At 42.7% G+C, this 27,653-nt stretch overlaps 3 protein-coding genes across 7 annotated transcripts in view; all 3 read right to left on the bottom strand.

Annotated features, from left to right (window-relative positions):
- Window positions 1-10: 10 nt before the first annotated feature.
- Window positions 11-6,995, bottom strand: LOC116386633 (meiotic recombination protein REC8 homolog). Its single transcript, XM_031853029.1, has 17 exons — window positions 6,940-6,995; window positions 5,270-5,338; window positions 5,045-5,187; window positions 4,138-4,213; window positions 3,921-4,041; window positions 3,754-3,832; window positions 2,919-2,995; window positions 2,739-2,817; window positions 2,522-2,645; window positions 2,257-2,434; window positions 1,679-1,874; window positions 1,390-1,541; window positions 1,175-1,217; window positions 857-941; window positions 676-765; window positions 470-576; window positions 11-124 (listed from the first exon to the last, which is right to left on the bottom strand). Exons 1-17 carry the CDS (start codon window positions 6,993-6,995, stop codon window positions 21-23), a joined length of 1,779 nt encoding a protein of 592 aa, XP_031708889.1. The 3' UTR covers window positions 11-20.
- setdb1b (SET domain bifurcated histone lysine methyltransferase 1b) lies at window positions 6,647-27,647 on the bottom strand. 5 transcript variants are annotated; one of them, XM_031853023.1, is made up of 27 exons: window positions 20,045-21,716; window positions 19,653-19,761; window positions 18,840-19,321; window positions 18,120-18,323; window positions 17,061-17,224; window positions 16,922-16,965; window positions 16,318-16,432; window positions 16,052-16,222; window positions 15,742-15,943; window positions 15,354-15,427; window positions 15,028-15,218; window positions 14,803-14,932; window positions 14,389-14,620; window positions 13,225-13,341; window positions 12,668-12,968; window positions 12,249-12,510; window positions 11,219-11,309; window positions 11,019-11,135; window positions 10,729-10,898; window positions 10,357-10,581; window positions 10,016-10,177; window positions 9,270-9,400; window positions 9,009-9,028; window positions 8,743-8,861; window positions 8,357-8,631; window positions 8,132-8,220; window positions 6,647-7,719 (listed from the first exon to the last, which is right to left on the bottom strand). In XM_031853023.1, the coding sequence occupies exons 1-27, from the start codon at window positions 21,568-21,570 to the stop codon at window positions 7,602-7,604; spliced, it is 5,841 nt and encodes a 1,946-aa protein (XP_031708883.1). In that variant the 5' UTR covers window positions 21,571-21,716; the 3' UTR covers window positions 6,647-7,601. The 5 variants fall into 5 exon arrangements, with proteins under 5 accessions (XP_031708883.1, XP_031708886.1, XP_031708885.1 ...); XM_031853026.1 differs by lacking the exons at window positions 18,840-19,321; window positions 19,653-19,761; window positions 20,045-21,716 and adding an exon at window positions 24,420-27,647; XM_031853025.1 differs by lacking the exons at window positions 18,840-19,321; window positions 19,653-19,761; window positions 20,045-21,716 and adding an exon at window positions 22,844-23,043.
- The window catches only part of arnt (aryl hydrocarbon receptor nuclear translocator), a 12,788-nt gene continuing 9,769 nt past the window's right edge, over window positions 24,635-27,653 (bottom strand). The window contains exon 20 of the mRNA XM_031853066.1: window positions 24,635-24,791. Coding sequence (XP_031708926.1) covers window positions 24,635-24,791 — 157 coding nt within the window. The remainder of the gene's footprint in view (window positions 24,792-27,653) is intronic.

Raw genomic sequence — 27,653 nt, 5'->3', positions numbered from 1 at the left:
CGAGGGACCGTGTGCCCCCCTCACAGAGTCAGAGGCACCTCTCCGTAGTTGGTCCCAGGGAATATCAGTATGTCACCATACGGCTCGTCCTGCTCCGCACGCATCTTCCTGGCCGATAAAAACTCTGCAGACAAGACAGAAACACAGAGTTTAAAACGTACACTTACTGTAAATAAAAACAAAAACATTATGTAGGACTTCTACTGGAACTAAAAGTGGTTGAAATACATTCATTTTAAATCCAATTCTATTTCTATGAACTATTGTACATGACTCCAGTGTGTTATTGGTCCCTCAGTACCTCCATCTCATTATTGAAGCTTCCACTCGGGACACCATTTGGTATTTTCAAAGATCTCACACAGAATTATGCATTACAGAGTTTCCTCCACTGTCAATGCTGTAGCATTAACACAGTTTCAACATGTGTAGTGAGATGATTGGATGATAACTGAAACCGAGTCCTCACCCAGGAGCCTCTGAAAGGTGTTGCTGACAGTTCTGCGGTCGCCGTCTGGCGGCAGAAGAGACTGAAACACCACGGGTGCTTCATGCTCGGGCAAATCCGGCAGCAGCCTTTAACACACAGGCACATAATCGTACTCTTATAAAAGCAAACTTCTTAGCTCGGACGTTTTTACAGGTTGGTAACGGTGTCGCGTTCACTGTCATTACCCAGGAGACTCCTCTGCAGCAATCCCCGGCAACTCGTCCTCCACCTCTGGGATGTCCTGCAGTGCAGAAGCAGACCTGGAGACGACAGACCTGCCAACACACATCTGCCCGTCAGCATCGTCTGCACTCACACTCTCCACATATCTTTCTTTACATTTTTTTGTTTTTTAAAGCTACCTACCCTTCTTTCTCGGATGTGTATATGGGGGAGATCTCTCGAGTCACCTCCCTTTGGTCGGAGCCCTCCAGCAGCAGTGAGCCGGGCTCTGGACAAACACACACACTTTTGAGGACATTGCATTGGCTTGTATTGGTTCCCTGGAGGCTTGGCCTAACCCTCAACCATAAGTGATACATGCCTAACCCCGACCTCTGACCTCAGCTTCACCTCAGGGAAGACATAAAACCACTTCAGCTTGTGCTGAATGCAACTACAGTGGAATCATTGAGCAACAACTTCACCCCCAGTTTAACACAAACGAGCTGTCTCATGGTGTACCTGAAATATCAAACAACTCTGGTTCTGCCACATCTCTGGGGACCTGCATTCACACACAGACACACACACACACACACACACACACACACACACACACACACACACACACACACACACACAATCAATCAGTCAGTCATTCATTCATTTTGTGACATTTCCCATCTTTTCCCAGCACAAAAAAAAAGCGAATAAACGTCCCTCCACACCTCTCTTACCAATGCCTCCGCCGCCTCAACCATCTCGCGCTCCCTTTCCTTTTCGGACTCAGAGGACTCGGGCCCTCTCTCCCCGGCCTGCAGGTCTGAGCCGGAGACGGGCGTGATGGTCGCAGAACGTCTCCATAGAAACAGCACCTCTTCTGGCAAGACTGCAGGGAAAAAAATAGCTTCGAGGTTTATTTTTGAAAAGATAACTTGAGTCAGATATTTTAAAGTCACAGTAGTAGGAGCAGATGAGTATGAGGAAAACCGGTGTTTGTTTTTTTTTTCCAGGTGTGTTACTCACAGGTGCAGGGAGTGTTGAAGAGCTCAGCAGCAGAGGGTATCCTGTCAGAAGGCGACGGCAGGTAAACTGCTGGTGTGGTCTCAGTCAGAGGGTCGTCGATCTGCTGCTGCAGCACCTCCTGGTCGATCTGCGTCTGCGAGTCAAAGAAGATCAGCTGCCTCTTCCTCCTCGTCTTCACCTTTGGAGAAGGCTCATCCTGGGCATGGGAGGGGAAGTAAGTTTACCAGAACTTTCCTCCAGCTGTTAAGTAGTAGTCTGGGTGCTTCTTTATAATAAGAACTACTTTTGGGTTGCCAGGTTGCTGGTGTTTACTCTCCCTCAGTTTGACATTTGCTTTGTTTGTTTTTTTACCTCGCTCTTTTATTCATCAGAAAAACACCTCCAATAGACCTTTCAACCACTGGACCACAATCTATTTAATAACAATATTACCAATTACAAGTGCAGGCTTGATAGACTTCTGTAAATAACCTGTATTCATCATTTATGAACATTTAAAACGACAAACTATTATAACGTGGAAGTCCTGGCCATTTATCAATCTGAATCTGATTTGAAAAACATGGGTGTGCTTGCACCTCCGACTGTAGGGTTGGACTTCCACGTTCCTCTGCTGCAGATGGCGGGGACGGGACAACGGGCCCAGAGACGGGGGTGAGCTGGTCTGACGGGGGTCCAGGCTTCTCGGCGGACAGGTCTGGCTCTTCCTGAGGCAACAGCACGGCGTCCTCACTAGAAATCCTGGTGGGCTGTGACCTGACACATGTAGAAACACAGTCAGTGTGCACTTGTGTGGATCTGTGTGTGTGTGCTGATGTCTCTATGTGCAGCTGGATAATTTACTCAGTAGAGGATCCTGGGGGCTCTTTTGTTCTATCTTTCTCTAGGTCTTCCTCACTTCCGCCCCTTTCCATCTCCCTCTCTTGGTCTCCCAGTGTCACCTCTTCTCTCGGCATCTTGAACTCCTCTGTTCGAAAAGATTAAAGAAAGACAAAAACATCACTATGTTATCGTCACCCTTGTCTCTCGAGAGAAAGGAGCTCCTAGTTTTACCACGCACCTTCTGGGAAGTGATTTGTTTGGGCCATGAGAAAGCCAATAGTGTCCGGATGCTGATCGACGAGCTCCTCGCCCTCAAACTAGCAGAGAGAAGAAGGAAGAGAAGGGAGGAATGCAAGTGAAGACCAGCATGGTACAAAAACGTGCGTGTCTTTTTATGAGCTTCTCCTGACAGTCGTACCTCTGCAACAGGGATAGCGACAGGCTCCGTCTCTTTTAGAGTAATGCTTTCTTGAGACGCAGTTATGCCTGGGGAAACTATGGGTGACATTAATGAGAAAAAAGAGCCCATTATTTCAACAGCAGGACACAACTAATCAAGCTGCAATTAAAGTGCTCTCTTCTGCAGAGTGAGATGCAGCGACACGACACTTCCTGACACCGCGGCATCTTCCTCTGCCAATTAGGAGGCCGTCTGCTCTGCCCTGACCTGACCTACGCCGTCTCTCTGCTTTGTGCTGCTCTGGATTTCCACCTGGATTGGCACAATCCGAGCTCCGTCTATTCCTGTGACCTGTTGGTATTTTCTGTGCATATTCGCTGCACGCAATCCGACATATTGTACAATGCTGGACATGTTTTTGCATGTCTAAAGCTGCACAGCTGACTTTTTAATTAATGCCGACAATCAAAGAATCAGGACAGGCCTTGTGTATTCCCTCTCAATAGCGTTTCAAGCATGCATGCTGTAATCGTTCCTTCTGTTCATACGGGACGTTAAAATATCTTTTCTTAATGTGCTGCGAAAGGGAAACCGTGCTGAATTTTCAACTAGCTCTGTGTCATCGCAATGAGCGCCTGGCCTCTCCCATGTTTCCTGTGACGTGAGCTCCCCACTCATTGGCCGACGGAGGTTTGCTGAAGGAAGCCAAACACCGTTCTGCTGCACATATTGCGGTGACACAGGACTGGTTCAAATGCTACCATATGCCAATTTATTCTGTTTTCTGGACCTGCAATGATGCCCTGAAGGGATCATTATTTTCATGTCATTGCAGCACATCAAGTCATCCTACCGCTCTCTAGTGCAGCAGCAGCAGTTGGACTCATTTCAGGATGCTCAGGCGATGTTTCTCGCAGATTCTCCCGACCCATCTGAAAGACAGAAGAGTACACTCGTTTTATCAGCGCAACAGTGTTGGCTACGTGTTAAATCTCCTTCATTGTCTGAGTATTTGCGTACCTGTATCAGTGTATTGGGACTGGGTATGGGCTCCCGCATGTACATCACTCCGAATAAAGGGTCAGGAGCTCCTTCTGCCTCCTCCAGGAGAGACAGGGGGTCAAGAAAGTCCACAGATGGTCTGAGAGACATCGGGCGGCCCAGCAGCAAGAAACAGGAGTTACTTTGTGTTTTTAAGTGCAGACTAATGTATGAAATGTTGAGCACCTGTTCTCACCTGCCGTGACCATCCATATCAATTTTCTGGGACGTTTTCTGTTTCACCAGCTCGCCCACAACGGTCTGAAGTTCCTCTGGAAGGACACAAGTCTTATTACTTATCAGTGTGTAGAACCGAGGGAAGGTCTAAACTGACATCTGTTTCCACCCCTATTGTTAACAATCTGAATTTCCAGCCTGGGTTGTCTGCTGCTGGTTTCAGACGGCGCGGCAACAATGAAATCAGTAGAATGGAGGACTTATTTGCAGACAAGGCGTTATATATATTGCAGTGCACAGCAAGAATTTACCAACGCGGAAAGATCTCCTGTTGAAAAAATTGTTATTTCTAACAACTGGAAAGCTGTCAGTCAGTCTGTTCTATGAGGCTATGAGTTCTGCACTTTACAGTTAGGGGCACAAGGGAGAATGAGCTACCTGTCACAATCCATGAAGAAGAGCGGAAAGACATCCGGAGACATGCCAAACCAGTTTCAGTCTGGGATTGTAACAACGCCATATCGTTTTAAGATCAAACACGGAATGCATATATCACCCAACTGTAGACATTCTTTAAGATCTACTCCTTCACCAAAGACAAGAAAATGGTGCTCAAACTTTTTATTTTTTGGTCATTTCATGTCTGGAACTGGAGAACCGTGTCCCTCATCCTAGGCCTCCCAAGCTAACATGCAACATTAAAAAACAATACGAGATGATACTGTGTTCTTACTGAACATTTTATTGCACTGGATTAATGAAAAAGTAGCAACTGTTAAAGACTGGAAGCGAGCCTTTGGATTTAGTGGCATGAGAATACCTTTCATTTAAACAGACCAATTCTATATAATGTGGGAACCCTTCCTGAACTAGAACCAGTGAGAACCAGTGCACATCTCTGCTCCAGTCTGTTGGTGACTTCTTACCCAGGAAAATAGCACACTGTCGGTGGTAGACGAGGATGACGCCATACTGGAGCTGGGAGGAGAGGTAGAGGGAGAAGCGAGGTCGAGGCAAACCAGGTCGAGGGGGCGGGACCTGCTCCAGCACGTAGTCCATGATGTCATCGCTGTATGGACATTAGCTTCATTGTAACTGGACAGATTCACAGTTCAGCCAATTATAAATACGGGACAGTGACGACTTCTCACCAGGTTCTTTTGACGTTGACTTGTAGGAAATCTCGGCGACGAACTCTGATGCCTTTTGTAGCAACCAGCCTGAAATGGACACGGAGCATTTGATATTTAATCTGCAACCTCTTGAACTCAACTAGCAACTGTGATTTAGGTTGGGACGAGTCTCTGATGTAAACCCTAGACCACACACACAAACACCCCTCTCTTGTATAAGGTACAGTATGGAGGCCTTTAATGCTTACCCAGGTTTTTACCACACTCTTTTGCTCAGCAATTTAAAAAAATAAGTTAGAAAAAGCACACAACTTGTTATCATTGACAGCATATGATCAGAGCACTGAAGGAGAAAATTAAAGATGCTCAACTATCTGAGACGATCTGAGACAGCCTTCATCCATCAAAGCTGAAGCTGTGTAAGATTTTATAAAGTATATTTTTGTCATTGTATTCATATTGCTGAATATTCATATTGCTGAATATTCATATATTTGCTAATACATCAGTGCTCTCTAAAATAGTTTTTCAAGCTAAATTCCTGCTTCATATTATAGACACAGCTCAGTTTACTAGTGTACAGGACCAAAGTAATGTTTAAGCCTAAATTGAACAAAATTGAACCCAATGTTTAAAGCTAAAACGTGCCAGAAATGTCTTTAATGACATCTTTTTCATGATAGCATAGAGTGTAATAATGTGCACACTCTTTGTTGCCTTTTTTTCTTAAATCCTGAATCATTATGTTTATGTCATAACCCTCGATCAGCCTGCCCTGGCAGTACTGTACTTCATTATGGTAATGCCAATAAAGCTAAATTAAGAAGTAAAGAGTTTCTCATTTCAGCAATAATTGCTACAAGTTTACATGCCTTTTTGTGTCTTATTCCCATAATGTAACCTTTGACCTTTAGCTCATCTTCAAAGCTGCGGTCTTAAAGGGACTTCAAAGCCTCAGCCTTGTTTTGCTTGCAGTCTGTGTTGTTAGATCTTTGTTTTCTTTGCCACTGGTGCACCTGCACTCTTGGAAAAAACAAAAAAACAAAAAAAAGCCCAAACTGTATGTTTAAGTGCGTGTGTGCTCCAAAATGTATTTTATATGATGGAGAATCTAGGTTTAAAATTGTATTTTAAATACAAAAATATGTGCATTGGTTATACACGCTGGGCAATTTTTCCCTAAACAAAATCTCTAGAGTAAAGAGTAAACCCTTTAAACAGAAAAACGAAACAATATGCATTTAAATCAGCCTTTACAGTAGCGTTAATTATTAAGATGTCCGTCTATTTCATTTGGTATTTACTTGACTTTTTTGGATTAAATGATGGTTGTGACAAAAACTTTAATTTGAGTGAGCTTGATTTTATATTTAAAGTGTTTGAAAGACGATGGACGCATTTACAAAGGTTTTAATGTAATATTCAAAATTATATATATATATATACATATACATACATACATATACATACATATACACACACACACACACACACACACACACACACGATAGCCCAACTTCCAGTCAACAGCAGCGTTGAAGTAAAGTCTCTAAAACCCAATAATAAATCATAAACCCAGTTAAAGAGATTTCCCATTAATAATACATTTAACACCCGGAGACGAAATCAAACCACGAGTCATCATAACTTCACATCGATTTAAAATAGTCCATATTATTTTTACTCACCAGATTGTAGAGAAACATCCTGAATGTCGCTTCAAAACTGTGGGGTAGTAAAACATTTCAGAAAATCTTTCAATAAATCGATGAAAATAGCTGATAAATGTAATGGATCTACTCCAGAGCGGGTTATCTGCGCGTGGTGGCAGAAGTCCGTCTGTCGGTTTATTTATTGTTGTTTTAGGAGAGCCGATTGGTCAGTCTCACCAGAGCTCATGAATATAAAGCTACGAGAATAGAAAAAAAAGACGCATTACATTTGATAACTAAATTATAACATCATGATTTGATATTTGTTACCAGATGCTTTAGTTACAGAAAACAAAATGCTTGTGTAGCATTAGCGGGATTAAATATTTTTTATAAATGATGTGGTGAGAATTACATATATATTTATACATTATATTATATATTTGTGAACATACCTCTTCATCTACATTTGCTATTTGACAAAAGAACAGCTGTGAGAGCTTTGACTCCTTGACGAAAACTGCATTTTATTTAGATGAAGAAAAAAACATCACGTTCATATAAAATAAAGACAACAAAAACAGCTGTAATAAAACACAAAGTTCAACTTAAAAAGAAGCAACGTCAGGGTGCTAAAAGAGATCCTCTAAGGTTCCTACAGATGCAGTAACGGCAGTGAAGTCAATGATGGCTGCAGATCACAGCAGTCTTCCTCTGCACTCAGTGGATCCGCAGCAGCACAGCAGCACCTTCCCCTCCACACTGCCCACCTCGTAGTTGTAGTCCCAGGTCAGCTCTGTGCCGGCCCGGATCCGCCTGCACGACGACACAATCAGGCAAGTGAGTGCAGGGTAAGAGCTCATCAATACATTAACTTAAAGCTAATGTAGTGCATTCATAACTGCCTTCTCCTGGACTAACAGGTGAAGTTAACACTGTATAAACACCCCATAAAATCTAGCATCATTCTCCTGCGGCTCCTGAGACCAGTTCTATTAAACGGAGAAAATACTCAGTACTTTTAGTATTTAATTACTGTACAAAAATTGGCTTTACCATGTAGTTATTTCATATAGACTATTTGCTTATTTAATTACCAGAGAACATACTATATTGTGAGGTATATTGTTATCTAGATATATGAAATGACTTGTATCAGGATATATGATTTTGGTCATTTGGCCCATCCATAATCTGTGACAAATTTAAAATGTGTTTCCAAACTCACTTGCTGGCAAAGAACGCCACCCAGGGAAACCTCAAGTCATGTGTGTCCACAAACACATTCTGCACGAAAAGGTTGGGACTACAGCTGTGCTGTAATACCAAGAGGAGATAGATATGATCAGATAAAAGATTCTCTCACACACTCTCACACTCACACACACACACACACACACACACACACACACACACACACACACACAATCACACATTGAGATTACACACTTACATTGAGGTAACGCCCAAGGTTGCCTTCCAACTTGGCATCAATGATGTAGCAGGACTCTTCTCCGTCAAAGAACAGGCGGGTGTTTTTGGAAGCGTTCTCCCCACCTCCTCCAGTCTGGCCCTGCTGTCCTGTTTTTCCTCCCTGACCTCCCGGCCCTCCCCCGCCTCCAGGGGTTCCTGTTTTCGCCATCATTCCCGTTTTCACCATCATCCCGTGGCCGCTCTTTAGGGCGATGCCACGCGTTGATTTCACCGCTACCTGCTTCTTAGTCACACCTGAACCAGAAAAGCAGCAACAGGAGCGAGCAAGAAAGGAAGGAAAGTAAAAACAGTGAAAACCATGCAGTCATCAGTGGAGTGTAAATTCAAGTATTTTCTCCCCCTCACCCAGGTTGACTTTTTCTCTCTCCTTGTTGTCGTCCGATCCAGAGCTGATGGTCTGAACCTCATCACTGTCAGAGAGAGTCATCACATCCGGCTTCTTCACCGTTTCCGACTTCACTTGACTGCAAGAAACACAAAGTTAATCTTAAAAGCAATCTAACTTTATGTGAGGTAATGATCACAGAGTTGCTGAATTATTGTTAAAAACAATATGTTGAAATCAGGAAAAAATAATCCATTCCAAGCATAATTTGTTAAGTGCAACACACCTCTTGCCGTCTCCGGAATCCTGTGATGGAAAACAGAAGAATGGAGGGTTATCGATCATTGTGCAAGACGATCATGATAATAAAACCTTTTACAATCAATCCTCTTACTAAAGATAGCAGATCTAAGATGAGTTCTAATGAGCAGAAACAGCAGGACTGTGTTTATATTTATGTGTGAGACACTGCAATTATTGTAAAAAAGGCTTTGCACACAGAGCTCAAATCCATGACACATTCTCACTCCATCTCCTCTTTACTCACCTTCTTCATCCCCTGGCTGGTGAGCCAGGAAGCCACTTTGCTTTTCCCCGTCTCTTCTGGCATGGACGGTGGCTTATCGTCATCAGTTCCTCTGGCTGATGCGCTCAATCCATCTTTACTGTCTTGACTCCCTGGGGCAGGAAGGAGACAAAACAGAAATCTTCCAAACCCATCTTTACATTTACTACATCAATGCAGACGAAACACTGAAGATGTTCCCCATAATACGAGGTGTGTTGAGAAAGATAGAAACAAGATATAACCTTTAACTCAACTACATTTGACATTCACACTAGCTGTGGATGAAAGATACTGGTATTAAATCACCCACTAGTACGACACATTTAGTACACGTATACAAAGCAGTCTCACACCAAGATCACAACCAAGCCTAATGTGGACACCACATGTCTTCAAAGCAATTCTTTTTTTGGAAATGTTTCTCTCGGTTAGCTTAGCATAAAGACTGGAAACAGGGGGAAACAGCTAGCCTGGCTCTGAAGAAAATGTATCAACATCTGCCTGTCAGCTCCTCTAAAGATCACTAATAAACATGTTGCATCAATTTTGTGCAACAAAATTGTAGTTTTACAGTAATTATGTCCCGGGCTATTTCTTTACCTTCAATGGATAATTTAACGCAAACTCTGAATAAGCATAAATCCTTAAATGTCTAACCATTTGTTTCAATCCAAACACTGACGATTGACCTCCTCCCACCCCTCATGAAGAGGCCACCAGCTCACCTTCCTTGTTGCCCTTGACCTGACCACGTGTGGTGTAACTCCTCCACACAGAGCTGGAGCTGAAATAGTTCTCCTTCACAAACGTGTCGTCTGAACTGTCGCTTTCCTCTTCGCTCTTTGAATCCTTGTCGTCGTCAATGCTGTCCCCTGATGAGCTTTGGTCTTTAACAGATGAAAAATAAATAGATAAATAAAAAGGCGTGAAAAATCATGTGCAGGAGGATAAAACATGAGCTGGGATCAAGACCCCAAAAAAAACAAAAAAAAAAAAAAAACAGCAGAGAATACAACCCGGTCCATTTGGGACCACCTTGATCTCTCACCTTCAGACTTGGACTCACCCTTTTTGGACGGTCTCCCAACGGGGTTAGCTGATGCTAAAGCAGATGGTTGGATTTTTATCCTCGCCACGTCCACACCGCTCCCCTCGCTGTCCGAACAGTGAGCCTCGCTCTCGTAGCCCTCTTTGAAGTTCTCCACACTCTCTATGTGGTCCAGATTGGCGAAATACTCGTCGCCCATCTCTAGACCTTCCCTGTCGGCAAAGTCGTCCGTCAAGATTTTACCTGGTAAAGTGGAAGAGAAACGGAGTCACTTTGCAATCAAGTCATCTGCTGTGGTATTGCAATGAATAAACGGATGTAGATGTCTGCATGTGTCTGTTTTCCATGATGTCTGCTCGTATCTTCTCATAAGTCTGGTCCTTTCCTCACCAGCATAGATGCAGACAAAAGAGCCCTTGGCCACGTCATCCAGACAGCGGATGCCCCAGCCTTTGTTCTGGGTCTTGAAGAGCTGGAGACGCACCTGCAGGCCGTGTTGCACCAACCGGTTGGTGCACATCTCAGCACAGCATTTGCACCGCTTGTTACACTCGTAGATCCTGAGGAGAGAGAAACAAAATCGGACGGAGGGAAGGAGAGATGATGGCCAATGAGATTAGACAACCAAAATAGCAGTTATATACAAAAGTAATTATCTCTCCGTGTGTACAATGTCTGACCCTGTTGGGAGGCACTCCTCTAATCGTTTGTGCAAGAATCCAGCATTTGGGTTGATCTGTGCCCCGGGTGTACAACCTGTAGCCTGAAGGGTCAGCTGGTGGCAAGAGCATTTGGACCTGTGACAAATACGCAAAGACGTGTTCAGAATATTTAAAGTGGGAGAAATATGACAAACCAACAGGTCAAATATTTCACTAACTTGTCGCGACAGCCGTCGGTGCAGTCGCATCCAACCAGGAAGTCTGGGCTGGTGTTGATGTATACTCCGTCTTCAGGAATACGCTCTTTACCTTGAAGAGAAGAGAGGAACAGATAACTTACTACACGGGGAATTTTCAAAGGAAGTAAGTAGTCAGCTGCATGGATAGGTAATTATTTCTGATTTATTTTGATGTCTTTTTGCACATAAGACCTGCAGGTGCAGCGGGGAGCTAAAGGATTACAACAATAGCTCGATGAAAACTAAAAGCAAGATAAACAAATAACACTTTGTGACAAATGTCGGATGTCATATGTACAAACTGCATTTATCAATGCACCCACTAGAGCACAAACTAATGCTAGGAATACAATATCAGCCCAAATATAGTCCATGACAGAAGTCAATCATGTTTTATATGGCATTGTCTGGTGTTATTTATCCTTTGTAATGTGTTTTTGTCTGTATGCGTTTTGGGTGGCAAATGAGTTTCCCCACTGGGGATTAATAAAGTTTTTCTAATCTAATCTAAAGTGGGATGTTGGGAATACAAAACAGCGTTGAGCACAATCATTTTATACTGTGTATAGTGTGTGTGTGATAGCGGAGGACAACCGACGCAGCATTACACGAGAGAAAAAGACTCCATGTTTTTAGCCGTCTCTCGCCAAGTTTCATAACTTCAACGATGTGTTCTGTGATGTTGACCGAAAGGAGCAGACTGCTCTTTAGTGCACAGTGCGAGTAGCACTGATGTGGCCTCGAGCTGCTAAACTTCTGGTGTTGTGAGTCAACCAGACGGCGACACAAGTGACATCATGTGAGGCAACTTATCAGACTTTGCATAACTCCCTCTGGAGCCACAAAAAGAGTCATACTATTTATTTGCCACATACACACTTATCCTACCCAAGAGATGTAAACAGACTCCGATGTTTAAAATCAGTCATTTCAAAAGAATATTGCGTAGTCTGATCCCGCCACAAGCCCAGTGAATCTTCCTTTGTTGACATCTCAACGTAATTCTTACTGTAAGCTACTTTAGGAGGCGGGGTGGTATCAATCTCGTTGACGCAGGAGAGTGGGATGTCCTCTCTTCCACCAGTGATGTCGTCATAATAATAGATCGGCCTCTGCGGCTGGAATGGCCGGTCCACGAGCACATAGGCGTCTAGACAGAACATCTCTAAGAATATAAAGTCACAGCGTGTCTGGAAGAGGTAGTGCTGGATCTCTCCCATGTTGCGCAGGCAAAGCCCACACGGAGCCTTGTAGATCACGTGGAAGGACATCTGAGGGGTGGACACGCAGAAGACAAGAGTTGTACAATTCAGCTTAACAGCAAGGATGATAAAGGAAAACTGGCTGTTTGAAGGTAAGGGAGAAACTCTAGGTAAGCGTTATGCCTCGTATTTTCCCTACATTAATCTAATCTTCATTCAAATTTACCTTGCGGTTGACTTTTCGTCGTCCTGTCATGCGTCTGAAATCGTACAGTAACGGTGTGAGGAGGGGGTTCTTTCCTCGGTGCAAGTCGGAGTTTACAGGTCGGACACGATTCAGACACGCGGGCTGACAAGTGTGCGCGAGGTAGAAGATGCGGTCCGTCGGGGCTCGGTATGAGGGCTGGTGTGGGATGGTGGCCATCGCGTGGGTCATAGAAGGGGGTGCGGCAGCCAGAGTGGGCAGTCTCTGATACGACTGTGTGAAAGCAGGTGGAGCAATAGTTTGGACACTCAGAATCCTTGCACTATGGATTGACAAAAGAAAAAGATATCACATTTCTAAGATGAGATTATTCGCAAAATCACAGAAAATATTCAGTTGTCATGAACGGGGAAATCAGCGATAGAGACCAAATCCTTTTGGTACCAGGCTGTCAACGTGTTTCTATCGGTTGTGAAGTAAAGGGCATTCTAACATGGGGGTCGACAGGGATCGACTCGCTTTTGGAGCCAAATTGGCTTGGTAGCAATGTAGTAGACCAAACAATAAGGTGGACTTACCTAGTGAGGTCGCCGGGAGTGGAAGGAAGAGACTGCATCATGATTTTGGAGGCGTGAGTGCCTCCCACCCCGGGGACAAATGGAGAAGTACTCTTCTTTGCCATCTGATGTTTGTTGCTTGAAGACAGCAAGGAGAGAAATGACGGTCAACATCAAGTCTCCACTTCCTTTCAAATCGCCTGGGTTTAAAGCTCCACTTCTCAGTATCGTTTCATATGCAAAGCATCAAACTAACGTCGGACTTGAAGCTGGTGGAGTTGACTACAAACTTTTTAAACAAGGCGACCGTTTGCCAACAAGTTTCCCTTCTTTATAAAGTCATAATATGTCAATATTGTTTTTCAGTTTGTTGTTCTGCTGCCACGTGGCCAAACACATGAATTAATCCAGCTTTGAGGAGGTGCTAAAAACTAAATGTACCCAAAATGAAAAGCAGTAATTTACTACCCTACTACTACTACTACTACTACTGAATTGTGTGTTTTTGTGAAGAAAAAAACACTATAAATTACCATCACAAAGTCAAAGGACAACATTTTAAATTGTTGATGGTTTACTGACTTCAGAGCAGTTGAAATGATTCTTTGAGTCTGGAGCCTTGTAGACAAGCTGCTATAATCAAACACAGAGATCTGTAAAAAGTGTGATCGGGGATCTCTAAGAGAGACTCTATATTTGCTCCTTTTTTCTTTTGTGCTGATCCGATCTGTTTTATGATCCGTTTCATGATCACTACCAATTTTACTTTGAGAAGACTGTCCTCAGGTCATCTTTAAAATTGTTCCATCAAAAGGTAAATTGTTCCTCAGCTTCAGCTTCTCTTTGCAAAGTATACACCTTCAAACAAACTGCCTTAATTTTAAAATTAATTTATTTACTAATTCTAATTTAATTTATTATACTATATTGATCCCTTAAGGGGGAAATTTGTCTCTGCATTTGACCCATCCCTGTATATAGGGAGCAGTGGGCTGCCAGGCGCCCGGGGAGCCATTAGGGGTTCAGTGTATTGCTCAGGTACACTTTGACACGTGGCACGTCCCAGTCGAGGATCGAACCGTTGCCAGACAACCCTCTTAACCCTGTGAGCCACGGGGTAGTGAGCTGAGTTGAGGAACCTACCTTTAGTGGTGCTATTGCTGTAGTTCAGTGCACATCACTTACTCAACACGAGGAGGCTGAATCGTCTGTTGGATCTGTTGCATTTGTTGGATTTGTTGGATTTGTTGTGGCTGTGGGGGCTGAGGACGTAGTTGTTGTTGTTGTTGTTGTAGTTGTGGTGGTGGTGGTGTCTGTGAAGGCTGGCTGGGTGAGCCTGGCTGCGTTTTGACGGGAGAGGCTCCAATATGTCCGTCACTTGTGTATTGAACTACTGGACCTCTACTCCTCAACGCCCCTGGAGATCAAAATGGACAAAAAGAGAAGGTGAAAATCAAAAGACTTACAGCAAACATGAGTGAGTGTAGTAAAACATGGTATTATTATTTTTTCAAATTTTCTTCTTTTAAGTCACAAAAATCACAGTGGTTGAAATGAAGCTTTTTGACCAGATTAACAGTGCAAAGATGGAAATGTTACCCATATTAGGCCGTGTCCTCTGCTGGCCGGCCAGCTTCTTCTCCTGGGTGTTAGCGGAGGTCATCTTCAGGTTGAACATTGGCTCCAACCTGGTGGAGCCTCTATAAATCCACTCACTCCTCTTGTCATCCTGATCCACACGAAACAACAAGACGTTTGCTCTCCCTTCTGAACTTTTTGACAGCGGTCTAACTAGGTGAATGGGTTTTTTTTAAGTCAACGTACCAAAAAGAGGATCTTGACCAAGCTTCCATCCACCTCTTCCACTTTGCTCTTCCACCAGGTTCCCTCCCACTCCGTCTTGATGATCTGCCCAACCTTTAGGAGCACCATCGGCCTGCTGGGATACGCAGTGATGTACTCCTCGATGAAGTCTCGACACGACGCGTCCTCTATGTCCTCCCAGGTACGCTTTACTGTGACAACAAGAATAATCTCAATTTCTCAAACTCAATTCAACACAGCATTTAGCCAACTCATTTCACAGCTACGCGATAGGTATTTACCAGCTTTAACACATTACAAGAGAGAAGGAGAACAAGGGCACTTACATGGTCTGCAAACTGGGTGGAGGTCAGGTAGTGTCACATATGAAGCATAGCCATCATCAAAGAAGATCAAAAACCTGAAACACATTTAACAGAAGATATGAACTACAGTCAGACTGATTCACTAGTGTGTTTAATATAAAGTGTCTCTATTGTATAGTTTAAACCACCAATGAGCACTGGCATTGTAAAAAGTCACACTTGCATCACATCTTGGCCTCAATTCTTTACTAACAAAATTGAAGGGATGTTTATGTTATGCGTTTAACTAACATAGACCAATATCGATGAGTTACAAAACCGATGGATCAACTAACAAATACAGTATTGGTGGAACTCTGACGTCAACCAATCAGCACATCCCACCCTTAGTTTAGCTTCGTCTGCCCACCTCATGCGGTTCTTGTTGTTGGGCATCTCTGCTACTATTCCAGCGTAGAGCCACACCAGGTTGCCGTCCTTGTACTTGGCGACTACCCGAGCACCGACATACAGGATCTCCAGGGTGGGGTTATACTCGAAGGCCACATGATTGCCAGACAGCAGACTCTTTCCTTTGTCAAACTTCACTTTGTACTTGGATATACCGTTCCCTGAATGTAGACAGAGGGTGAGTTGCATTAAACAGCACATCAGGAAAATTAAAGCATAAAATATCTCGAAAAAAATATATATATGAACAAAATGTTTTGGGAACACACCGACTGGGCTGACAGCAACCAGGTCGCCTCTGTGCCAGGTCTTGGTGCGTTTCTTTCCCAAAATCACCATGCCGACTCTCAGCTCATCTTCTGTCACGTTTGGGTTGGGCTGGGTCATGGACTGAGACTGAAGCTGGGATACAAACACTGCTGGCACTGAAGAATGAAAACCTGGAGGGTAGGACAAACCACACGTACCGTTAGCGTCACATATACTTCCCCCACAGGTGCGATGCATTACCCTGAGGAAATATACTTCTGCTCACCTGGCTGTGATGGAGAGCGAAGCAATGGAGCACCTAGTGAGGGCCTGTTGACCATTTGGACCAACTTCTGCACCTGCTGGGATGTTTTCTGTAGCGCTGTGGAGGCCTCATTTAACTGGTAAATAAACAACATATACATCATCATCATCATCTGCATACACTGAGCAGTGACACACCTCCATTGATGTTTGCTATAGAAACCTAAATATAGATTTCTTCCCTTGTATGCATTTCCACAAGTCTGTCTCGTAAAGCAGCAGTTCATTTAGATGGTACACACACACACACAGTACTAAAATGTATAAATTAATTTAAAAGATAATATTGGGTCTATAGTAGTACATACAATGCTTACTTGTATATTCTTGAAGCATATAATATCTAAAGATATCACAGATTTTGACAAAATTAGGGCACATCATTAAACTAACCACAAGATGGGTGCTACAAATAAAGGCTATAAAGAGACTAGGGATGTGGAAATACTTAGTATTGAAGATAACCGTGATATTTAAATAAATGTTGATATCGTGTAAATACTCCAGCGCCTAATAAATCACGCTTTTGTACAGTTATGGTTACAGATCATCTCTAATGTTCTCACCGCTGCATCTTTGACAGGAGTGACGGCCGTCTTCGGAGGAACCACTGAAACATTAAAAAAGAGCAGAAAACACTTAACAACCCGAATGTTTTCATGACGTAGTAGCGATGAAATTGGAACTGAAAGGAGCCGGACTTACGACAGCCAACAGCAATGACGTCATCGTCGTCGTCGTCGTCTATCTCGATGACCTCAGAGGACAGCGCGCCTCCTCCGCCCCCCTCGTCCTCTGAGCTGGTCTCGTAAACGAGACCGTTGCTCTGGTAAGTTTCCTTCACGAGCTTCTCACACTCCAATAGGGACCTGAGGAACAGTCGTTCAGCATTAACAGTTAATACTGTGGATGTGCGACAGCGCAGCCAGACTGCTCCTGTCTGAGCTTTTAACTCACACACACTTATATCACGTTTTCTTTTAATACAGTAGATAACAAAATGTACAAACGGTATGATATCTGCTAATCTGCACAAATATATCAGCCAATCGCAGGTTGTTTTACATTTACTCCAATCAGCTTCACACATTAAAAAGTTTAGATTTAAATTTGGGCAAAAGAGAATATCGGTATGGGACTATTTCCAAGTGTTTGTAGTTGAGGTATTGGCATCTGTATCAGGGGAGAAAAATGCTTTGTTGCATCTCTCTCTCATCCCTCTTCTATCAAATAAAGGAATAAAATGACCCAAACAACACAGCCCACTGTCACACATTACACCCACAGCATGGATTCTCATCTGTTTAATAGGAAATGTGAAAATAATCAGACTGTGCATTACATAATTAAATTTACATAATGCACAATGTGATGTCAAAACAGATTTTTTTTGGTTTCCATGATGAAATGTTAAACAGGAACAGACAGTGTAATCATTTGTGTCCCCAGCAGAGCCACATCTGTTGCATGTTTGTTAGAGACCTATGTTGTGTTGTTTCGGCCTGCTTGAAGCCGTCAGCCATCATGTTTTGTTAGAGAGTTCTTGGTCTGTGCCTTCGCTCTTTCAATGCTACCGGCTACATGTCGCTGTTACACAGGAGCTGATTGGAACAGCTGGCTTCTACACAATAATCCACAATTTCATCGTTTGTTGTATAGACTACTACTACTGTTTTTACATTTTAAAACCTGTATCTGATCTATATAGACTCAAACGCATGACTGTTATATAATAAATAACAAACAGACTCATGTCACACTTACTTGTTGGCATCGTTGAGAAGCATGTCTGTTCTCGCCTCCTCTTCTTCTTTGTGCTCCACCCATTCCTTGAGCTCCGTCAGATGAGCCTTCTTCTTCTGCACGATCTCGCTCTTCTCCACGGCTTCGTCAATCCACTTCTTCAGCTCATCCAGAGAAATGCCCAGCTCTTCCTCCATGCTGGCATCCCAACCCTCCACTTCCATTCTTAGGAGAAAAAAAACACAGAAAAACAACATTTAAACATCTACACAGACTTCTATTCCTCACTCATGAACTAGTAATTACGTTCATTTATTTGATGACAAGCATGTCCTAATGCCAGTGGCGGCTGGTGGAAAATGTTCTAGGTAGGGCTGTGCCACATCCAATCAATTTCAGCAAACATCCCAGAATGATTTAATCCAAAAAAATTAAGGTATCAAACACGCATTACTACTTTGCAGTTGAAGATTTAACATTTATTCCAACACAAAAAAAGCAGGAAATAACACTTTGACAAACACGTCAGGACATATTATTTTCGTCACCCTCACAGGGAATTCAGTATAATATAATATATATATTATATAATATATATATTATATAATATATATAATACAATAGAACATGTTTATTTATTGAGATGCCCCTATGAACCTTGTTTGTTGGGGAAACCTGCATGTTTTTCTGACAGATTATTTGTAGAGGAACTTTGCTCTTCTGTCCTTCTGAGTAGCAAACCTCTCAATAACCTTCTTATTGAAGTCGGGAATGTCCCTGGCAAGTTTCTTCTCCATGGAGAGCATAGCCAGGGCATCAAGGCGATCCTGTGTGGTGGTGTTTCTCAGGAAGGTCTTGATCCTCTTCAAAGTAGAGAAACGCCTCTCGGACTCAGCTGTGGTCATGGGCGTGGTGATGAGGATCTTGAGAAGACTGACGGTCTCTGTGAAGGTGCCCTGAAGGTTGTTCTCCATGAAAAACTGGTACATAGACACTGCACCACTGCAGGCCTGGAACTCACTGTTCTCATAGATCAGAGACAGTTCTGTTTTGAGCTTGGCCTGGTTCAACATGGGGTAAGCCGCCACTGTGGTTTCAAGCGCTGAATCAGGGAACTTCACACTGTGTTGTGGGAACAACTCTCCATGCAACAGTGTCGCGCTGATGAGGTGCTGGGTGAAGGAGAACCGCTCCTTGGCATGCATCAGGATGGTATCGCATACCTGTAAAAGACACACCATCAGCTTTAATTTGCAATAAAGCTATTTTGATGAAAGTGATTCTGATTGAACACTTTCCAAGTCACGTATATGACTACTAAGGTTTTAACACCATTATTCCTTCTTACAAAGAACTTCAGATGATGGGAAATTATAACATCATCAAAATGTATCAGGCGGTCAGTTACCAGCTTGTCCTCCCTTTTTCAAGGAGACAGACGACCATGTTACTGAATATTTGACTACTTCCTGTAATTAGCACGTACGCTCGGGCTGTGCATACACACATATATAGTACACGTCTGTGTGAGTGTATAACTACATCACAACTTACCTCTGTAGCCAGCCTCCGTTGTTCTTCTGGTCCCAGCATCCTCCGTTGCTTTTTGGGCTGGGGCTGCTGGTCAGATGCACTGTCCTCACACGGAGAGGAAACGGAGGCTCTGGTCCAAAAAATAAAGTGTAAGTTACTAACTTGCCATCTTCAATAACAACTAGGCCTCTTCTAGAAACTGACCCAGTGGACACCTGAATAAGCCTGTTTAATAACTACCTGCATTATTATACAAAATCTGAAATATTTAAACAAATATTGTGATGTTCTCTATGATAATCATTCACTTTGATGAGTAGGCAGATTTAGGCTTTTACAGACTGTTGGAAGTGAGCGACTCATCTTTCTGACAACAGAAGCTTCATCAGCCAGTAGTAGATATAGTTATTTACCTGATCGCTAGAATGCTGTCTGTGAACCTCTGGACAAGTGCTTCAATGAAGACCCGGTTGATGTTCCTCGTCTGCAGCTGGTTGAATAGCATGTCCACATTTGGCATGATCCTGTGGAACAACGCCAGGAAAAAACAGAAAGTCTCGTCTTCGAGCATCCTCACAAAGCCCCCCGCCTCTCTGACAGTTAGGGGGTCAAAGTTCCCAGAGTCCCTGATGGTCTGGAAACACTTCAGGAGGTCATCCTTGTGCTCGTGCACAGTATTTACAGCGTGACTGTGGAAGTTCCACCGTGTTGTAGAGGCACTGGGAAGTCTATTGGCGACCACTTGGTCGAGCACGGTGGTTCGCTTGGGTGACCCGGAGAAGAAGGCAGAAAATCCACCAAGGTCAGAAAAGAAGGTGTGGATCCTGGGGTTGTGTGATGCCGCCTGCTGCATGATGAGGTTCAGCTGATGCGCGTAGCAGTGGACGTAGTGGGCATTTTCGTAGACATCCAGTATCTTACGCTGCACTCCGCCGGTGGCTCCCCTCATTACAGCAGCCCCGTCGTACGCTTGGGCGATAAGTTTGGCCTTTTGTCCGTTTGGGAGGATGGCGCTTAGCCTCTCCATCAGCGCTGTAGCGATGGTGTCGGCGGTGGCGTTCTGGATGGTAATGTACTCGAAAAAACGCTCTTGGACGTTACTGTTGGCGTCGATGTAGCGTAGCACAAGCACCAGCTGGCAGTGGGAGGAAATATCAGTCGTCTCGTCTGCTTGAATGGCGATAAAATCAGCCCTCTTTACTTCCTCCAGAATGTACTCCTTCATAACCGACAGCATGCAGTCCAACAGCTCGGTTTGTACCGTATTTGACGTGCCTTTAAAAACGCTAGCTGTCTTACGGTGCTCCTGCAGCATGCCGTCTAGGGAGGCAACACAATCCACCAATCCCCTGAAAACGCCAGGATTGTCCGAGGAGTCAGTCTCGTGATGCCCACGCAAAGCCAACTCAAAAGCCCCACAAAACTTCACACAATCAATTGCTTTGGATAAAATGTGCCTGTTTCTATCCACCTCCTCGTTGTGTTTCCTCACCGCAATCCTGTGTCCGTCGGTCAGCTGAGTAGCGATGTTCACTTTGCCCAGTATGGCGAGCTTGACGGAGTTCTCCATGTGCGCCCTGGTGTTCTCGTGTTTTTTCACTCTCTCAGACAGATGCTTCATGTCCCTCACTCCCGTTAATGCCCATGCTGGATCGGTACCCGTTGTTTTAAAAAGCAAGCATGGAAAGCAAAATACGGCATCAGCATGAGTGCATCCAGCAAGCCAAACCTTCCTCCAGTACCAGTCTCTGTTGAAGCTTCGCATGTGCTGCTTCCCTCTGTCGCTAGTCTGCTGTCTTATTGTGAGGCCAGGTTGATCTGGGCCCAACTCTTTTACCTGTAGTTTCTCCGCCAAAGTTCTCCTCTCAAACGGGTCTTGGAGGAGAGACTTTACCGAGTTAGGGTTTGGTATTGGAGAAGTAGCGCTAGTGCTCGCCATTGTTATGTCGTTAAAATGGCGCCGGTAGAGACTAGTCCCGAGGAGGACGCGCAGCTTGGGACGAAACAAATTCTATCCATTGCTGAATCTATTTGAGGACGCTGATTGGCTAAATTGTACGTCATTCATTCATATCCTGAATCAGCAATTGGCTAAACTGCTTCATAGACCCGCCTCCTGTGGGCGCTCCCTCCAGCGCCCCAGAGCTGCTGATATATGCAGACAGGCAGAGAGCACGTGGAGGAAAAGCATATATTTTGCGCAGATATAATATTTTACAAATATTACTGGGTGATTCCATATTTCAAAAACACACATATTGACAATTTGTATAATTTATTTTTAATGTTCTTCATTTTTTGTGGCTCAAGGGGGGGCGGCGCCCTAGCGCCCTCTATTGGCCAGCCGCCACTGCCTACTACTCTTTTTTTATACACATTTAAAGAGTTTGATCTGATGCAAAACCCTGAAAAACAAGTCATTGTTTTAGACACCAGTGTGATTATCTAGCAAACATTTTCAATCCATATTAATATCACAACGAGCACTCATAACATATCACGCAACCCTTGTTTTAACCCTGCATGTAATGTCTGCAAAGATGTATTTCTGTCAGCGTATCAATTCCAAGAATAAACTCTACTGCATCCCTGATTTCTGACGTGCATCATTACATTTAACATCATTGCGTGCACTGCAGACTGAGATCGTTGCATACTAGACGGGGGTCACACATGTGTAACGCTTCCTTTATTCCAGCTTGACTTCAATATGTTAGATTTGTTTACCCACGCGCACAGAGACAAAGTACCGATGGTAACGGTTTCCACCAAAACAACGATATGATGTAGAGTTGGTACTAATGTGGTACATGGCTTCAAAAATAACAACCAGGCAGGGGAAGGGTCATCTTGAAGCAGCTGCAATAGTCTTGACTTGCTAACGTCAACGCTACTGGTTAGCACAACAAGGGACAGTTTTGGAAATAAATAACTCTGCAGACAGAGTGGCTGCTCATTAAACCCGCACTATCTTCACTCACACTTTAATTAGACACATTGCGGCAGCTAAAAGACTTTAAACTGACGCTTGTTACAAGTGAGAGTAGGCTAGCTCGTTAGGCTAGCTCGTTAGCCTAGCATTAGCATGGAGATGGTCTCATATCTTGACTAACTGGTGTCTGAAAAAAACCCAGCATTGTGTCCTCTCTAGTTGTTCTCATCAAACACATCAGACGGTAACACATAATTCAGAGACAGCACTAAATACTCACCCATCGCTGCTTTCCATCCTGCCTGCTCGCAAATATGAGTTTAGCTAGCTAATGCTACCAGCTAGCTACAAGAAGGAGTGCATGCATTGTATCCCGGGGTAACCGAAGAGAGCGGAGGGATGTTTGGTTTCAATAGAAGGCGGAAACTCCGCCCACGCGGGATATATAGGTGAATAAAAACGTGCAACCGAGCTAGACGATATTAACTCAATAAAAGTCAAGACTATTGCATGATGTGGGACTTTCTGAAGAAATTAAGATTAACCAGATGACATTCATTTATCGATTGTCCTTTAAAAAAAAATAATTTTATGCTTTAAGCGTTTGTTTAATATAGGAATATAAAAAAGTCACTTTTTAAAGCAAGTTTACAAAATGTAAGTAGAAAATTCCCATGTGACTGAAAGGAACAGTTCTCTGACTCTCACATTTGTGCATTATTCCTGTCCATTAGTTTTAATTACTGTTAATCAGTAATCACTCATATTCACCACTTGAGGGTGCACATGAATAATCTCCCGATTCCTTCTTGGCTCTGCTTATTGTTATGAATACGCCTCTATTGAACGACTTACCCCTGTTGAATTACCAACACATGCTTCAAACTAAAGGATTTATTTAATTTGTTCAATAACAAGTAGCTTGCATGAAAGTTTGTGCAAAATATCCAAAACATTGTGTGACAGAATTTGGGGCAAAGCGCAAAACATCTGTTCTGCGTTATGTAAATCATTGGGAAAACATCTGTGCGCTATTAATGTGGAGTTGAAGGCATTTGCCTTTGTCTTCATCAAACAACTTTTCATATGTAAATTCTCGTATGATGACTAAATCACACTTAATCTCATGGAGTCAGCCACTCTGTTCTCTGTAGTGCAAGTGAAAAGTTTTGCAGTTATCGTGCAAGTAAGTTCTGGTAATGTTCCCACCCTTCATGCTGTGTTGAGGAATTTTATGTACAAATTGAAATGTCAAAAAAAATGAATCATAAAGGCCTTGAGCCAACAAAGTGATACAAGGTTTTCCTCTTTTTTTGGAAACATTGGAATAAGTGTCTGAAATTAAGTTGATATAGATATATATAGATAGATAGATAGATAGATATGAAAACAAGGAGAATGGGTTGTTGGCTGGTTGTCTCCTGTAAAGTCATGGAATTGTACATCTAATTAAATGCACAGTCTCCGACCAGAGACTGATGAATTGTTAAATGTTTATTTACCACTTGTGCTAAACAAACACTATATGACCTACTTTATTTTGATTTTCAATATATTAATGTTTCAATATATGGTCCTGCAGGCATTTATGTTTATCAAACTGTAAAGGCCTACCTGGATGGAATAATTAGTTTAGCAAATTTCTAGATTCATGTGGTGAAAATATTTAATGATGTATAGAACATATACCACTCATAGTAAAGTCATTTTAAATATGTAAATTTAAACATTTAAAAAAAATGATTTGCTCTTTCAGTTTTCTGTCTCATATTTGTAAACCACGAATACCTTGTTATCCATATGCATTTACAACACGATATGTGAAGTATATTTTGTAATTTACAGAGCATACTTACATCATTTGCAGATGCTGCTGGTAGACTTCTTTTCTTGTACACAATTTTGATTTAATTAAGTAGAAACTATAGAAAAGTTGACAAAACTCCACCAGACTGATTCTGTCATAAAAGAAGCCTCAAAATATCCTTTGGCTTGAGGCAACTCATTTTTGTTATCCCATTCGAGGAGTTTGAACAGCTGGCTTTACTGTAGGCTGTAATTCATCGGTCCATCACTCCTCTGTTTGTGCCTCCTGGTATGTCGCGACAGAGATGTTACTGTAAGGGTCGAGCACCATCTGACCGCAGCGAACTATGGTCACCAACAAGAAGAAGCAGAGCAGGAAGAAGAAGAAGAGGGCAAAACCAAGATCCACATCCACATCCAGCCTGGACACGGAGACGGCTGGAGGGTCCATGTTGACAAATCCACAAAAAAATAAAGTATCGATTCCTCAAGCGTTACCTCATCTGGTTACTTCCCTCTTGCTGGAACTACTTCATCTTCAAAGTTGTTCCACTAAGGCTTGAATTATTAAAAAAAAAATCTAGTATATCTTCATTTAAATGGATTAGCAGCTCCTTTTTTGATGCTAAAATACAATCCATCGAGCTGCTGCAGTTTCAAACTGAGTAACCAACTTGTATTCGGTGTTGCCTGAACTCGTCATTCCTCTACGTCTTGTTCTGTTTTTGTTTCTCCCCACATTGACACCTACTGTCCTCCCAAAGACGAGACACACGGAGCCCCGTTTGGCACCCGTGTCCTCCATGAATAGTTAATAAGGAGTTTGGTAACGACCAGGCCGTTTCTGAGATTAGAACACCCGTGCATCTCTCTGGTCTCTTCAGGAGACGAGACCTTAACAAGAGATGACACCTTAACAGGAGTCACAGGATCCCTTGTCAGTAAAAGGAATGGACACACGACGGATACATCTGTCTGTACACAACCTTTTCAGGCTTTAAAAAGCAAATGTGTCGAGTAGATTAAGATGCTCCGACTATACTGAGTCAATCAGTTCACCCCTGCACAATCATTAAATATGTATGGCCTATAAGTTGTGGAAAAATGAAGAGTACAGAGTGCAAGATGCAGAAAGGAAAACAAAAAGGTGGCGGAACAGAAAGAGGATATGACGCCTCAGTAGCAATCCACTTGAGAGGGATTGGAATCTGATCCTGACCAAAAAAAAAAAAAAAAAAAAAAATGCAGATTGCTTGTATTCTGATGCCCCACACACACACACACACACACACACACACACAAAAAGAGTAAAGTGACTTGATGCAAAAACACCTGTGACAAGAGTCTCGTCTTTGTTGAGACGATTCTCCCAAAACAAGATTTACAGCACAAGGAATCACTCAAGTGCAACCGAAACGGGTCACAGTAAACCTATCTTAGACCTGTACTAGAAATTAATGCCGTCTGTTTCCCCCCCCCAGGCTGTGAAAGAGGACAGGACGAAGGCGGAAACTGATCCCAGGAGATACCCACAGATCTCTTCGAGTCTTCACTGATAAACAATGGAGAAAGAAAACGGATACAGTCCAATCAAAGTTGGCTTTTGTTTCTTCACTAATTAAGATCTTAAAACTGTTTAAAGAAAGTGAATAAATGCACGTATGCAACTAAAAACAGCCTTGACTCTTGCATGAGCAACACAGGAAATATATCTGACTTTGTAATTAAGGATTAAATGATGCTGTGTGTGGCCTAACCCGGCTACGACCCACCGCTGCTGATAAGAAGCATGTGCAGTTCAAAAACACAGTCCAGCTTCTTCACTTTCAACAATTTAACACAAAAACTAAACATTTATTTCTCTCGTTCAACTTTTCATATACAGAATATTTGTACATTTGTGTTTCTATGAGTGATAAAAGTTCACGTCATTGAAAAAGAAAACCTGGATAGAGCAACCGATAAAGACAACACAGTCACCAACAGAACATCCTCTGGAAGATGAAAACTGGACAATTATCAACATTGGTTTACATACAATTACATTTGTAATCATAAGTGTATGAGTGTTTCACACAGACAATGGACACCTGTAACAAAAGGGGTCAAATTCAAACTAATTCCACATATTACAAATCTTAATATTTCATCCCACAACATTCTTCTACAATACAAACTCACCAGAAAAATGATCGTAATACACAGGTAACGGGACCTTGTTGTCGGAAGATCCACATGTTTGTCACGGAAACACTTTTAGGGCATTCTCACCAATAGAGCATATCGTCTTCCGCTCAGTTTATTCCATTTTAATCCTGAATACCCTGATCAAACCATTAATTAAATACCAATCAGAATAGGGAGAAAGACGGATCATCAAGAGTTTCAAAATAACAATAAATCAAACATTACTACCATATGTCTCCATTCTAAAATAACAATAATCAAGGGGACCATTTGACAACAAATATGGCTGTAAAAGTACTTAATTCCTGCTTGTTATTATTGCTGTGTGATTTCTTTTCTTTAGATTTCTTTTACAAAAGGAGTAGAAAAAGCCCATACCTGGTACAGGGTAATGCAGGGCGACAGAAAGAACACCAGCAAGTCAGAAACCCTCGGACTGAGTTACAGTTAACGATACTGTACGCACCCATTTTACACACATACACACATGAATACTGTATATATATATGTTTATGTCGGCAGAGAAAAATAGATTCTATACATTTCGAACAGGCACCGAGACAAACAGTATTTCGCCATTGTTAACACTGTGTGTCTGTTGGAGGACATCATTTAAGAAGTAAAATGTTCCTCCAGAGGAAACGCGACATAATTAAATGTATAGGTGAAGCCACTGATGTACTGTACATAGAAAACTGTATTCAGTACAAATCTACACATCGTAAGAAGTGCTCCGTGAAAGCGGTGCCGACATGCAGAGACATGCTGTGGATTTAAAACTGTGAGCGAGGCGAGCACAGGCAGTGGTGGTTTGCGTGCAACAGCTGAGAATTACAACAAAACAAAATCACCAAAACTGCATATCCCTGCAAATTCCTGAGAGCTTAAATCAACGATTGGAGTGATTCGTCTACGTGCTAAAAGGGTAAAAACAGCAAAATACACTCTTCATCAATGCCTGAGAGAAATGAAGAACATTTCAGAATAAAAGGCCGTTGTGTGCTTTTACTTCCTGTGTATGTTTGCCAGAGTGTAAGAGAGTGTTTTTGTTTAGTCTATTCAAGTGTGGTTGGGCGATTGTGCGCATTTATTTATTT

This window comes from Anarrhichthys ocellatus, unplaced genomic scaffold (assembly GCF_004355925.1).
Source record: "Anarrhichthys ocellatus isolate YVR2014 unplaced genomic scaffold, GSC_Weel_1.0 scaffold13, whole genome shotgun sequence".
Classification (NCBI taxonomy): Eukaryota; Metazoa; Chordata; class Actinopteri; order Perciformes; family Anarhichadidae; genus Anarrhichthys; species Anarrhichthys ocellatus.
Note: the sequence above shows the minus strand (reverse complement) of the source record. Positions and strands in the feature narration are given on the sequence as shown.

Excerpts from the sequence above, each read along its gene's own strand:
- LOC116386633 (XM_031853029.1), bottom strand. The coding sequence starts at position 6,995 with ATGTTTTACTACCCCACAGTTTTGAAGCGACATTCAGGATGTTTCTCT. Across the intron at positions 3,833-3,920 it reads GTCCCAATACACTGATACAG|ATGGGTCGGGAGAATCTGCG; the intron begins GTACGCAAATAC and ends TCTGTCTTTCAG. Across the intron at positions 2,435-2,521 it reads CCCCCAGGATCCTCTACTGA|GTCACAGCCCACCAGGATTT; the intron begins GTAAATTATCCA and ends TACATGTGTCAG.
- setdb1b (XM_031853023.1), bottom strand. The coding sequence starts at position 21,570 with ATGGCGAGCACTAGCGCTACTTCTCCAATACCAAACCCTAACTCGGTA. Across the intron at positions 17,225-18,119 it reads CTTCTCAACGATGCCAACAA|GTCCCTATTGGAGTGTGAGA; the intron begins GTAAGTGTGACA and ends ACTGTTCCTCAG. Across the intron at positions 8,632-8,742 it reads GAGAGAAAAAGTCAACCTGG|GTGTGACTAAGAAGCAGGTA; the intron begins GTGAGGGGGAGA and ends TTTCTGGTTCAG.